The 13,786-nt window shown below is 44.3% G+C and overlaps 1 protein-coding gene across 1 annotated transcript in view; it reads right to left on the bottom strand.

Annotated features, from left to right (window-relative positions):
• The window catches only part of LOC146191765 (uncharacterized), a 103,823-nt gene that overhangs the window by 79,527 nt on the left and 10,510 nt on the right, over nt 1-13,786 (bottom strand). Inside the window, exons 4-5 of the mRNA XM_084602276.1 lie at nt 4,810-7,189; nt 83-165 (exon numbers count right to left, since the gene is read on the bottom strand). Coding sequence (XP_084458402.1) covers nt 83-165; nt 4,810-7,189 — 2,463 coding nt within the window. The remainder of the gene's footprint in view (nt 1-82; nt 166-4,809; nt 7,190-13,786) is intronic.

The following is a 13,786-nucleotide window of genomic DNA, read 5'->3' as shown; positions in this document are numbered from 1 at the left end:
ACACACGCACATACACACATGCATGCACACACACACACACACATACTGCGGCAGACTTGAGAAACAGAAACAAGATAGTTACCGTCACAGTTGGCAGGTCAACATCCTCCTCGTTGGCGTCATCCCTCTCTTCTGCGCTGTGTTCACTGTTTGAGCCATCAGAGGCTGCAAATTAAAAGTGTAAAATGCCACAATTTTTCAGGACAGTAAAAGGATTCTGATGGCAAAATTTCCAATTTCCAACAAATACTTATTATCATGGTGACATAAATGGAACACCTTGCCAGAAGCAAGCCAGCCCAGCGTAGCTAGCAATAGCATAGCATTAGCAAAATGATGCAATACATCAGGGTGGATGTTCGGGCAAGTTGGTTCATTGTCGAGGAAATACAGCGCTTTTAACACAAAGACAAAACACAGAGTGGACAGCACGTAGCGCACGTGCTGTCCACTTTTTGTTTTGTCTTCGTTGTCTTAAAAGCAATGTATTTCCTTGCTGATGCAATATCAGCAAACCACCATCAACGATACCACAATTTAGCGCTAGCCGATAGTCTTCTACAGCCCAAAATGTCACTGTGCCACACACTCCCAGGCACCATGTGCCCGACTGACAGGCCACAACAGAACAGGAGGTATTACGGCGAAAGCTGTTGTAATGCCAGATGAGACGCTCGCACGAGCTGTCGGAGGAGGCGCAAAAGTCAACAAGAGTGCCCTGCAAAGCACTCTTCAAATAATGACCCCGTAGGACACCTCCTCTCACAAAAATGTAAATACAGGGCAAGCCACAAAACACAGAATACTCCTCAGCAAACGGACGACCGGTGAATGTGCATACGCTCAAAAAGCAGCTGCTTTTACCCTCTTGCCAAAAATTTCACGCCGCTCACATATCTCTCTTTCCCTTTGCTCGAGACGTGCTTTCCCAAATTGCCTTTCCTGCCTAACTTGTTTGCTCATGACGTCGCAATGCACCATTAGTGTGCCGCGCAGTTTGACACATTGCGGCTTATAGGAAAGCGCTAGAGAAAGAGCCAGAGGCCAATAAAAGACGACCTGCGAGCTCCGTGCATTCCCCCGCAAAACTGCACCAGATAGGCCAGTGAACAAGTGGTTATTACATGCTCATAGGGTTACACATCCCGGTCAATGTGCTTATTCTAAGTGCATGTGATCTGCCTTTGGGCACAGAGAAATTAACAGTTAGGGAGAAATTTGGTAATGGTTTAAAAAGATAGAACGTCAAACTTCTCCGTTTCCAATTAAGGGACTCCAAGAAGCATGAAGTGTTCATTTTTCCTTTCCAGTTATTTGAAACTACTGCAAACTTTCGGAGGGGTGTGAAAATATTTAAATTTTCAAATACAAAATAAATACGGGAAAAAATGCCCTCGAATATAGAATATGCGATCAGTGAAAAAAGAAAAGAAAAAAATATTATAAATATAGCAAGCACTGTTTATCTTGCTTATTGCAGAATTCACATAGTGCTTGCAAATAAAACTAATCTAGAATTGGTTAGGTTTGGTTTATGGAGTTTAACGTCCCAAAGCGATTCAGGCTATGAGAGACGCCGTAAAGAAAGGTTGTGGTAAGTTCGACCACCTGGGCTTCATTAACAATCGCTAAACTAGAATTGCATAGAAGTGTATACCCTACTGAAAAATCCAGCATAGCTTTTATACAGGATTTCGTATACTAGTTTTTTGTGCAGGAAGGAGCTATGTGAAACTGCGTGGAGCTGTCATATCGTTGCTGAATACAACAAACTCTCGTTATTAGGCCTTCAAAGAACCAGAAAAAATTTCCGAATTAACTGACAGGTTGAATTATCAAATGGGCTGAAAAAACAAAATGTTGAAAATTGTTTGCATCACAGTAATTTTATATAGGATGAACATCTGCATGATGGAGGTCTGCATCTGACATGGAACCCGAAGTAAGATGTGCGGGGTTTGCTCAAGTGCGCCGCTTTGCGAGCAATGTCGGAAAGGGAGCTACCTCTTCACAAAACGGCCCTGTTGCATTTTGAGGGTGCTTCACTGCACTGCGCATGCAATATAGCGTTGCAGGGAAACGCACAGTGCGGGATAACTGCGATGAGTAAAAATTTTGGTACATTTGATCATCTTTGAATATTCGAAAGTTCTAAATATCAGTTTTCTAATACAATCCCCAAATTAGATTGGCCATTTGTACTGGTAGAAAACTAGCAAACTTCAAAATAATGACTTGCCCCATCTCTAATGCATTTCAGTTCAGTTCAGTTCAGTTCAGGCGTTCAGTCGTGTCCGACTCTTCGTGACCCTATGGACCATGTCACGCCACGCTTTCCGGTCTCTCACTATCTTCTTAACATCACATAGCTTCATCTGCAATGCCTCGAGAATGCCATCTAACCATCGCGTTCGCTGCCTACCCCTTCTCCGGCGACCCTCAACCTTTCCCAACATCAAATCTTTCTCTAGCGACTCCTCTCTTCTCATCAGATGACCAAAGTAGCTGAGCTTTAACTTTAGAATTTGACCCTCCAATGAGCAGTCAGGGTTTATGGTCGACAATATCGACTGATTTGATCTTCTGGCAGTCCAAGGAACTCTTAAGAGTCTTCGCCAGCACCACAATTCAAACGCGTCAATTCTTCGGCGGTCAGCCTTTTTCACAGTCCAACTCTCGCATCCATACATCACAACTGGAAAGACCATAGCACGGGTTATACGGATCTTGGTTGGCAGACTAGTGTCTCTGCTCTTTACTAGGCGGTCAAGGCTAACCATTGCTCTCTTTCCCAGAAGCAGGCGTCTCCTAATTTCATGGCTGCAGTCTCCTTCCGAGGTAATCTTGGCGCCCAAGAACAGAAAATCTGTCACAGCTTCCACTTCTTGTCCATTGATGCTCCAGGACTTGATAGGGCAAGACGCCATGATCTTTGTCTTTTTAATGTTCAGTTTAAGCCCAAACTTCTCACTCTCTTCTTGTACGCGCATCAGAAGTCTCTTGAGTTCCACTTCACTTTCTGCCATTAAAGTGGTATCATCCGCATATCTAAGGTTGTTGATACGTTTTCCAGCAATCTTCACTCCAGCTGAAGACTCGTCCAGACCGGCCTTTCTCATGATGCACTCTGCATATAGGTTAAATAGGCAGGGCGACAGTATGCAGCCTTGCCTCACCCCTTTCTCAATCGGAAACCAATCAGTAAGACCATGCCCAGTTCTGACTGTGGCCTCTTGCCCTTCATAAAGGTTCCTGAGGAGACAGATGAGGTGAATTGGAACTCCCATCTCTTGGAGAGCTTGCCACAATCTGCTGTGATCTACGCAGTCAAACGCTTTCGCATAATCAATAAAGCAGAAGTAAATGGGTTTCTGGAACTCTCTTGCTTTTTCCATGATCCAGCAAAGGTTGGCAATTATGTCTCTAGTTCCTCTGCCCTTGCGAAACCCAGCTTGCACGTCCGGAAGCTCCCGATCCACATACTGCTGCAGCCTACCTTGCAGGATTTTTAACATCACCTTGCTAGCATGCGAAATAAGCGCGATCGTGCGGTAGTTGGAACAATCTTTGGCACTGCCTTTCTTTGGAATGGGGATGTAAACTGACCTCCTCCAATCCTGTGGCCACTGCAGGGTTGTCCAAATCTTTTGACATAATGTATGCAGTGTGTTAACAGCGTCGTGGTTGAGGTTTTGAAGCAACTCAGCTGGAATACCATCAATTCCGCTAGCTTTGTTCTTAGCAAGGCTGGCTAAGGCCCATTCAACTTCACTCTTCAGGATGCCCGGCTCGAGATCAGTAATCACAACCGTCCTATGTTGGGTTTGCACTAATGCATTTATGGTTGCTCAATTCAAATGGCATTTCCAGCTGTTTAGTATTCCTGAATTCCTCCCACGTCTCTCATTCATGAAAGATGGCAAGGATGCTAATAGTGGGAAAAGTGGCAGAGCAGTCACAGCACTAACTTCTTAGCCCAAATACTACAGCCTCTTCTAAAAGCTGCTTCACAGCCTGGACTTGGACGACTGAATTATTCAATCAGCGTCGTGGTTGAGGTTTTGAAGCAACTCAGCTGGAATACCATCAATTCCGCTAGCTTTGTTCTTAGCAAGGCTGGCTAAGGCCCATTCAACTTCACTCTTCAGGATGCCCGGCTCGAGATCAGTAATCACAACCGTCCTATGTTGGGTTTGCACTAATGCATTTATGGTTGCTCAATTCAAATGGCATTTCCAGCTGTTTAGTATTCCTGAATTCCACCCACGTCTCTCATTCATGAAAGATGGCAAGGATGCTAATAGTGGGAAAAGTGGCAGAGCAGTCACAGCACTAACTTCTTAGCCCAAATACTACAGCCTCTTCTAAAAGCTGCTTCACAGCCTGGACTTGGACGACTGAATTATTCAATAAACCTATGCTCCTTGCTTTCACTGGCCTTCTTGTCATCCGTCTCCATGAAGAAATTTTTAACATGACTTTCCTTTGCCTGAAATGCTCATGTAATAACCCGAAGTAAACACGTGCACACACATCCTCCCCCCCCCCCCCCCCTCCAAAGAATGTATATGCATGGATAACTTATTTAATAGGCACATATTTCAGACTTGCAACAAATATCTCATGTTATGCTCAACATAATTAGGCCAATGAGCAAAACATTGTCAGTATAACCTTACTCTGTTTCCGACATTCATAATGAAAGGCATATTTTTGGCTTTGCATCCAAGCAGATATAGACCTCTCGACCAATTTCGATCAAGCATTTGCAGCCACATTAACCACACTCTCAAGGGTCACTGAACTTACCTTCTGTTTTGTTTTTAGGAACTTTCTTCTTGTTCTTTTGGCAAGTTTTTTGTGCACTCGCCTCATCCTTGGACTTCTTTGTGCTCCGTGACTTGGTAGACATCTTTATTGGAGCAAGAAGCCTGGCAATCTCATTGTCTTCTTCTTCGTCACTATCAAGCACGGCAAGCCTTCTTTTTTTGGTCTCTGCTGTTTCCTCAACAATCATTGATGGGTCAATAGGCAGGCGTAGCAACGTTACACAAGCAGACATTTTCAGCTTTGGATCGTCGAATTCTTCAGCTGCCTTGTCAAGGCACCTCAGCACAACTTCACTCGACAGTGTTGCCGAGCCGGTGGAAGACACACGCCTTCTCTTCCTTGGAGTTCTGTGCTTTGGGGTGCGTGGTGTGCTTCTCAGTGAGTCATTCACTTCTTCATCACTCGATGACGGACTAGAATAACGCAAGCTCCGTATCAGGGCAAGGCGTGCCTTCGTACCCTTACTCAAAGGACTGCGCTTCTTCAACTGACTACCAGTCATTTTCTGTTGTCTTTCCAGGATTTCTTCAGAGCTTGGCATGCTTTCAGTCATTCGGCTCTCTTCGCCAGCAGAAGAGGGTGAACCACTTGAACCATTTCGATGCGTTCGTACTGCACTAGTCTTGCATTTTCTAGATAAATGATTACTATTAGTCTCATGACCAGTATTGCTGCTAGATGCTACACCCCATACAGCCACTTTATCCTTTCCTGATGCCTCTCCAGCATCATCTAACTGACTGCTGTCAACATCCACTGTTTTCTCCTCAATCCTGGGAGATGTCTTGTGGTCAGCCAATGGTTTTCCACAGTCTTCATGCTGATCGTGGTCAACATCTTCTCGTTTCTCCTTAATGCTCAGAGATGCTTCACATACAGCCAATGCTTCCCCAGCACCTTCCGAATTATTGCTGTCAGAAGATTTTGGATCCTTTTCTACGTTTGACAGTGTTTCTTCATGTACAACTTCTGACTGATCACTGTTGAAGGTCTTTTCCCGCTCTTTATTCGTGGGAGGTGTTTCCGGCACAATTTCTACTACATCCAACATGCCTGCAAGGAGGCTTTCAGACTCATTTTCACTTTCACCAGATTGAATCAAAGGTGAAAATTCATCTCCGAGGCTAAGAACAGGTGGAGCATGCATGTTTTTGGATAGTTGGTCCTCTTTCTCCCTTTCCTTATCTGCCCCTAAATCTTCTGAGCTTTCCTCTACAATAGCACTCACTTCAATATCATTCCCATCTTGAAGCACATCTTTTGAGTTTTCTTCATCAGCAGCAATAGTGGGCTTCCCTGTATCACAGCTTACAGCTCCGGCAACCTCATCATCTGAACTATCAACCAGCATCTGCCGAAGAACATTGCTCACTTTAAAACCATTCACTTCATCTTCAGAGTCTATGCCAATTTCCTTGTGAGCCCGTTCAACATTTGTTGCATTCAGGTCACTATTATCATTGCTTACACTTGCATGAGTAGAGTTGACTGCTGAAGAATCATTTGCTGCTGGCTGACGACCCAGTTCATTTTTTTCATGAGCCTGTTTGCCTTGCTTTGTCTTCACTCCCTGGTTGTTACCGCTGGGTGTTACCGCAGCGCTCTCCTCTTTTCGAGCATTTGGTTCAGCTTCAGTATCCTTCTCTTCTTGATCAGCCTGCTTAGTTTGTCTCGGCTTTGCTTCCTGGTCACCCTCATCGGAATCAATGTGGCAATACTCCACATCCTGTCTCAGAAGCCGTTTGTTCTTTGTCTGCTTCTTTGCAATGCAGTTTTGAGAGTCCACAGATGCAGAGGAATCATTCAAGTCCTCCTTCATATCTTTGCCCTCTGCTCGCTTCTTTGACCTTAGTTGGCGCTTCTGGCATTCCTCAGCACCTTGCGCTATGTGGGACAGGCTGCGAGCATGGTCCCGAAGCAACTTGCTCATGTCTGTCAAGAAATTTTCCCCACTCCCATGCTGAGCTAGCTCAGCAATCGAGCGCTGAAGTTCCGCTGCTTTCTGCAGGGCCAATTTCTTTACGTCAACCTCTTTGAGTTTCGTCGACATGCCAGAGCTGCTGGAACCTGTCGACGTCCGCTTCTGCAGCTGCTTGCTGTAGTCTACAATCATGTTGGTGTAGTTGACCAGTGGCACGAGTGGTTCTGGATCGCACGCATAGCAGTGCCACTCATCCAGTGACTCGATCCTGGTCAGTTCCCGGCGAGACAAGTTGCGGCGAATGCATTTCTTGCAAAAAACACGACTGCAAGAGTCACACAATACAAGGCTTCCACCTTCGGCGCACCAACTGCAGTACTCGTCCATGCCACTTTCGTCCTTCTTGAACTTGCCATCCCCATAAAAGGAGTAGCACCGCTGCAAACAAACAAACAAAAAACAAAACAATTGCACTGAATCGAAACAAACTAAAGCAAAACAAACCATTGGTGCACTCGTTAACATTATAGGCAATTAGTATGAGTAATGCGACAATGAAATGCTTGCATGAAGACAGCTTTACACAGTCTAGGTCTTAGCCCAGAGCAGAGGCAGGCAAAATAAATACACAGAGGATGTAACAGTAGAGGGTAACGGGCAGCTTGTTTAATACAAGTGGAATGCCTTAGCTAAACAAACTGTGCCTATTGAATGTCCCATGCAAAGCAATAAACAGTTCAGCAATGCTGCCTCTAGATGGGAAGAAACCCCTACATGTGCAAACTCGACTTTATGTTTACATTCCTAGCCTCAGTGCAGCACATTCTGTTCCCTCACATAATACACAAGAATGATATAGACCAATCCACCAATTCTGCAAGGTCACAATCAATGTGCAGTTACAAGATTTCATGTTAGCCAATGCGCACACATCAAATGATTAACGCATCAATCAGATTTGTTTTTAAACATTTGCGTGAGACAGCGTGTTGGCATCTTTTGTTTATGGCCAGATTTGTATGCAATGGTATAGTCAAATTCCTGTAAGCACAGCCTCGACAGGCCGGAGAGTCGGCCCAAAGAATGGCCAGCCAGCACAAGGAATGATCATCTGTCACCACTTTGAAATGGAGTTCATAGAAGTATGGTCGAAACTTCATCATGGCCCCAACGACCGCAAGGAACTCCTTTTGCGAACGAATAGTTGGTTTGGTTTGGTTTGTGGGGTTTAACGTCCCAAAGCGACTAAGGTTATGAGAGACGCCGTAGTAGAGGACTCCAGAAATTTATTTTGGCACCTGAGATAGTGCAACTAGCATACTTGATCACCCATTTCACGCTGTCCTGTTGCTAAATGAGGATAGCCTCAAGACCGTTATTACTAGCGTCCGTGTGGATCTCAGTGTCGGCACCCTAATCAAAATGAGCAAGAACAGGAGCAGTTTGCAGCCGTCTGCACAGTTTTACAAAAGCCTCCTGCGCTCCTTAATCCAGACAAATGGTATGCTGATAAGTGTTAAGCAAGTCAGAGGTTTGGCAACTTGGAGAAGTCAGCAATAAAATGTCGGTAGCAGGTGCAGAGACCCAGGGAACGTCTGAGAGCTTTTTTTGTAGCAGGAACAAGAAAATCAGTTACAGCGGCGGTTTTGTTGAGATCGGGTCGCGCTCACAACATGGCCAAGAAATTTGAGCTATTCATAGCCAAAATGGCACTTTTCAGGTTTGAGCGTTCAATTGGCCAAGCGCAGAGACTCTAAAACAGTTGCAGCCATTTAAGATGGTCAAAGGTTTCCGAAAACACATCATTCAGCTACGCTAGACAGGCTTGCCATCTCAGATGGCAAGCCTGTCTAGCGTAGCTGTCTAGCAACCATGGCTATCACCAAACGCAAGGTTAGATGTCTTGATACTTATAGTTGACTTTCTTGAGAAACATAAAAACATGCGAGAAATTGACAACTGCTTGTTCGCCTATAAGCACCACTAGATAAAATTAGATGCATTGACAAATAAAGTAAAATAAAGTAAAATACTTTTCTCCCAGCTCCTCGAGTTTGTGGACATGATTAAAATGTGATTTACTTTAAAACCATCACCATACATTTCATATACAGGTTTGTCTTTCTTCCTAAGAAATTGTATGTTATGTGTGCATGTCCTATATGTAGATAACATAAAATCACTTCAATGAAAAATTTGTGATGCTGAAAAAATTTCCATACTCCTAATAGTATATGGGCTTTAATGGATGGAGCTTGTTCTTTGCTTCATTTTTCCCAAGCAGCTTGCCATTTAGCTCTTAGTTCGCCATGTACTAACTTCATGCAATCTCTGTGTGGCATGTTCATGTTTTATTACAATGGTTCTGGCTAGCACACCGCATATGTCTGCTCTCTCATTCTCCTTAATCCCAACATGACTATGGACCAAGCAGAATGTTTTTGTGCTCTGACCTTCACTATGTTGTGTACTATATTTTCTATCAGTGGTTCGACAGCCTATAATTTAATGTAGTGAGGATGCTTAAAAAAAATTGTATAAATGATGTTATATTTGACATTCTTATCCAGTGTTTCTCAAATAAGAATCTGCAAAACGATTTTTGGGGTCCGCAAAAACCCACCTTCATAAAAGAAAAGAAAAGGAATGCTGTGTGTGATCGCTCTGGACTGGCTGTAGTTTTGCAGGGTTAAAAGCACCGACATCAAAAGTGAAAGAAATGTGAGAGGAGCACGGAAATGAAGAGTGCACAAATGAGAGAGGGAGAAAAAGAGAGTCTATAGTATTGTTGATGTCGGCATAGGTGAAACTCGAGTTCTGGCTGCACAGCTGGACGGGGCAGAAATTGCAAAGCATCTCAGTCGGGACGGGCGAGCAACGTGGTGTTTAGAGGGGTCAAATCCCTTCTAGCGGGATGCATACTGGCGCCAACACAACGCCTCTTCTCTACGTTCTCTGCAGACCAGGGCGCGCTGGCTTATTAAGCGAGCTATTCTAAAGGCCAGTTTAGCCTTGACTCAATCCTGGTGCCACGACCTGATCCTGGAACTGTGACAGGAGTCCGCACAAGATCACCCCCACTCTCCTCTAGTCTGAAGGAGTCCCTGACACATCCATGGTTGAGAACCACTGTTCTCATCCACTATTTTCCTCACAGCAACACAGAGTAACATTCAGCAGCAAAAAATTATGCACGCTGAAGCAGTCGTATTGTTCAGTCTGTTTCGTCCTGTACTATTGCACTTCCAGCACAGCCTTAAGTTTTTGAACCATCTGTGTACAATGCAGTGTAATTCCTATGTTTGTTTTTCAGTACCAGATATTCTTGTAATATGTGCTCATGTGGCATATGAGTTTTCTGAAACTGAGCTACTGAGAGGTCGAAAATTGCAGGAAGAGTGTACCACGCTGGGAGCAGTTCATGCCTCGTGAAAATACTTGATGTTTCACTAACTGTGCCCAAGTCCCGGCATTTTTCTTCAAACCGCAAGTGCAGTGGCTTTATTGCCTGGGGCTTGCTGTGGAGTCTTACATAGACATTCTGTGACTATAGAATAGCAGAAATGTTTAGGATGAGAACGGATTCTAAGGACGTACATATATAGTAGTGCAGTTCCTCAATCTTCTAGAGCAGGCTCATTTGTTTCTGTAAGCACCTGATGATAACCGTAGACCAAGATTATGAACAGGGTCTATGCACTTTAAATAGGATGCTCATGCTGAACTATATATGATGCCGCCATAATCTAGCTTGAAGCATACTTGAGAATGACAGATACGTAATCGGCAAGCCCTATCAACCCCCAGTATTTTTGTGACAGCAGTTTCAGGATATTAAGTGTGCTTGGGAAGTTCTTTTTCCTGCAGGCTGTTATATGCTTTAAAAAAGTGAGTTTTTTTTACCAAAAGTTGAACCTAAGATTTATATTCTTGTTTGACCGGTAGTGCAGTTTGGTTAATATGGAGAGTGGGATCGAGCTGTAAGCCTTGTCTTGATTTTTATCTGCCCAGGCAGCCAGTTTATTTAATGCCATCTGTCTCTGCCTCTCACAGGTAGATAGGCTGGAAGAAGTGCACGTCATTTGTAGGTCATCTACATAAACATAAACTAAGTGAATTTGGATTTTGAGATTATTTTTGCTATGGAATTCATGTTCACTATGAAGAGGGCTGTGCTGAGGATGCAGCCCAGGGGTACACTGTTCTCGAGAAAAAAAGTATTGAAGTTGCGCCTAGGCAAACTATGCATGGTTACCAAGAAAATCACTGAAACAGTTTCAGTAGCCTGCGACAGATATCTAGTTATGCCAGGTCATGGAGGATACCGAACCTCCATGTGAGATGAGGCTCTAGCTTTTTGGAGCAGGCAAGGGAGCTGCAAAAGTACAATTTCAGAGCATGTTTGGAGTAATTTATAGGCTACTTAGGAGCACTTTGGTGGCATCATATGCTACTAACCGCTTGCTTCTGTTCACAGCTGCAGTAAGTTCTATTTAATTTTGTCTGCAATGGAGGCAAAACAAATGTTCAAACTAACCTAAACTTTGAATTATTGAATGGGTTTGGAAAACTGCCAAAAACAGTTCGCATTACAGTAATTTTATTTTTTACAACCTCCTTGCATGGGCATCAGCCAGGCTAGCACTTTCACTTCAAAATATCTGAAGTTCCGAAGTAAAGGGGGTTGCATTGACATTGTTGGTCCAAAAATTGCATAAAAATTCAGTCTATTCCATTGGCCAGAATAATCTAGGAGCGCAATCAATTTTTGCTCAAATTCATGAAAGAAATATAGACAAATGACAGCTGCTAAAAATTGCAGTGGACTTATTAACACTCAATTCAGAAAGGCTCATGCCAACAGCCTTTCATGAAAGCTGCGGCGATAACAGCTTAAGGACAAACACCAAGAGTGAACCAATCTGCCTTGGATGTGCAGTTGTGTTGTATTTTGTTGCAACTGTAGGAAGGAAGAAAAGAAAATGCCTGCGCCTGCCCACCGGATCTATAGCTGAGCCACCACCGTTGCCTCGTGCGGACAGAAGAGAATTGAAAGAGATGAGTGAAGAAAGAAAGATGCGCGTCACAACAACCATTGTACACCCCCAAAGCGGCAGCAAGCCCTATGACAGCATGCACAACAGGTACAGACACACTGGTGAAATAAGAGCTTCTGCCGCAAAGGGCAAAGGCTCCTAGGTTCCCAGCCTCGGAGGACCGGGAGCAGCCACCTCTCACCTCCCCTCCGCCCTCCCAGCCACCCCCTATCTCTTGGATGTAGATGCAGCTATGTCCTTTTGTAAGGAGTGCCCAGTGTTGCTCAACCAACGATAATACTCATCTAAATTTGGTGCTGTATACTTGTGATAGGCAATTATCTTGTAAATTACCATTTAGGCACAGTTTGACGCAATTGGCACAGCACTTTATTCGGTTGACAAAAAAGACTGATACAATGTTGGTTGTTGACTAACACTTCCCGGAAAGTGTAGTCAAGATAATCAGTAGTTGAAGCTTTTTTTTTTTAATCCACACTCATGTATGTCTAAATGTCACTGGGATTCAAGTATGTGAGTAAGGCTTTGCACAACTTTCAAATAATTTTGCTACACTTGTATCCATGCTCCTGTGTTGTTAAGCTGGCAGAACCCAGGCCTAGCGCACCATTGTGTTCAAGCAATGGAGCGGTAGTTCTGTATATATTTGCAGCCGGTGGAAAGTGTGTCGAAGTGAAAGCTAGCATGGAGCAATGCATAGTTGCATGCACGGACTAAATTAAAAAAATTGTTTTCTCACTTAAAGCAAAACGTACCCTCAATGAACTTTCAGAAATAAACGGCACTGAATGGCACTGTCCAAGTTAGAATCTTTCATATTTTTACGAGGAACACTTCATTATGCTAATGACGAAGGATGCCTCAAAAGCTACTATAAAAACACGCATATAATACGAGGTGTGACTTCGAAATAGCAAAAATGGAAAGAGCTTTCACCCACATATAATGCGAGTGGGAAAGATCAGCAAAAGTGTTTATTTCCACTACACCTTGAAGCTTCCTTGAAAATTGGACGCATTCCACGTTTTCGCATCAAACGCGACCCCGCACCAGGCGTCGAATAGTGCCACGAAGCTTCATGTGCCGGTGCTGGTTTGCTCCCCTTTTCTCACCAACATGCTTGATCGGAGAATTTCACACACTGTGAGACAAGAGCTCCAGCACCCTCGCTCAAGCAGCTGCAGAAGTCAAATTGTCCTCCGGTTGTCCTAAAGCCAGTAGGCCGCTTCTAGCTCGGACACGGGACGGCAGCATAATGCACAGCCCTCGCGCCTGTTTGCATCTAGCACCTTGCACAGGCACCCAGCATGTGTGCCCAAGAAGTGTTCTCAGATTCGAAGTTTTCCCGATCCTCATAGTCCAGCAGGTGTATCGTGTGCGATGAGTCCCTTGCTTGAGACATCTTTCTGTAGCAGCTCTTTTTCAGTACCTCTAAACATGTTTAGCACCCCACATTTCTCAAAAGCACAACCGACACACCCTTTGGGAATGCTGGTCGAGCTTTTTTGCGATTCGGCAGTAGGGTGTGGCCAGCATGAGATCCATGCAACGTGCAGAATTATTCTTTCGCCATCCCTACATCGTGTGCGGTGGAATCGATCGACCTCTTTCCGGTCGCTTGTGCATCGCAGGCACCAGGGTCACGAGGATCGCGGACTGTCGTGGGTCAGCATAGTGAAATCAAAACCACCGAAACAGTCAGCCACTGCCGCTGCTAGATTGCGCCTCCTCTCGCCGAAAGCCTGATGCTCACGGTGCTGATTATTTAAAGGCAGGCGTATTTAGGCTGAAATTTGTTTGGATCCGCGTATAATATGAAGCGGAATTGCGACATGATAGAATAGGGGAAAAAACCTCGTATTATATGCGGGTTTGTACAGCCATTTTCTCAAATTTTGAATTTTTTTGCAGATGCACCTTACACTGTTTGATCTCTGGAATATTCTTATGGGCTTCTTTGCCTTCCGAGAAATTGAGA

This window comes from Amblyomma maculatum, chromosome 4, assembly GCF_055883805.1.
Source record: "Amblyomma maculatum isolate TAMU_Amacu chromosome 4, ASM5588380v1, whole genome shotgun sequence".
Classification (NCBI taxonomy): Eukaryota; Metazoa; Arthropoda; class Arachnida; order Ixodida; family Ixodidae; genus Amblyomma; species Amblyomma maculatum.
The sequence above is the reverse complement of the archived record's forward strand: the minus strand, read 5'-3'. Positions and strand labels throughout refer to the sequence as shown.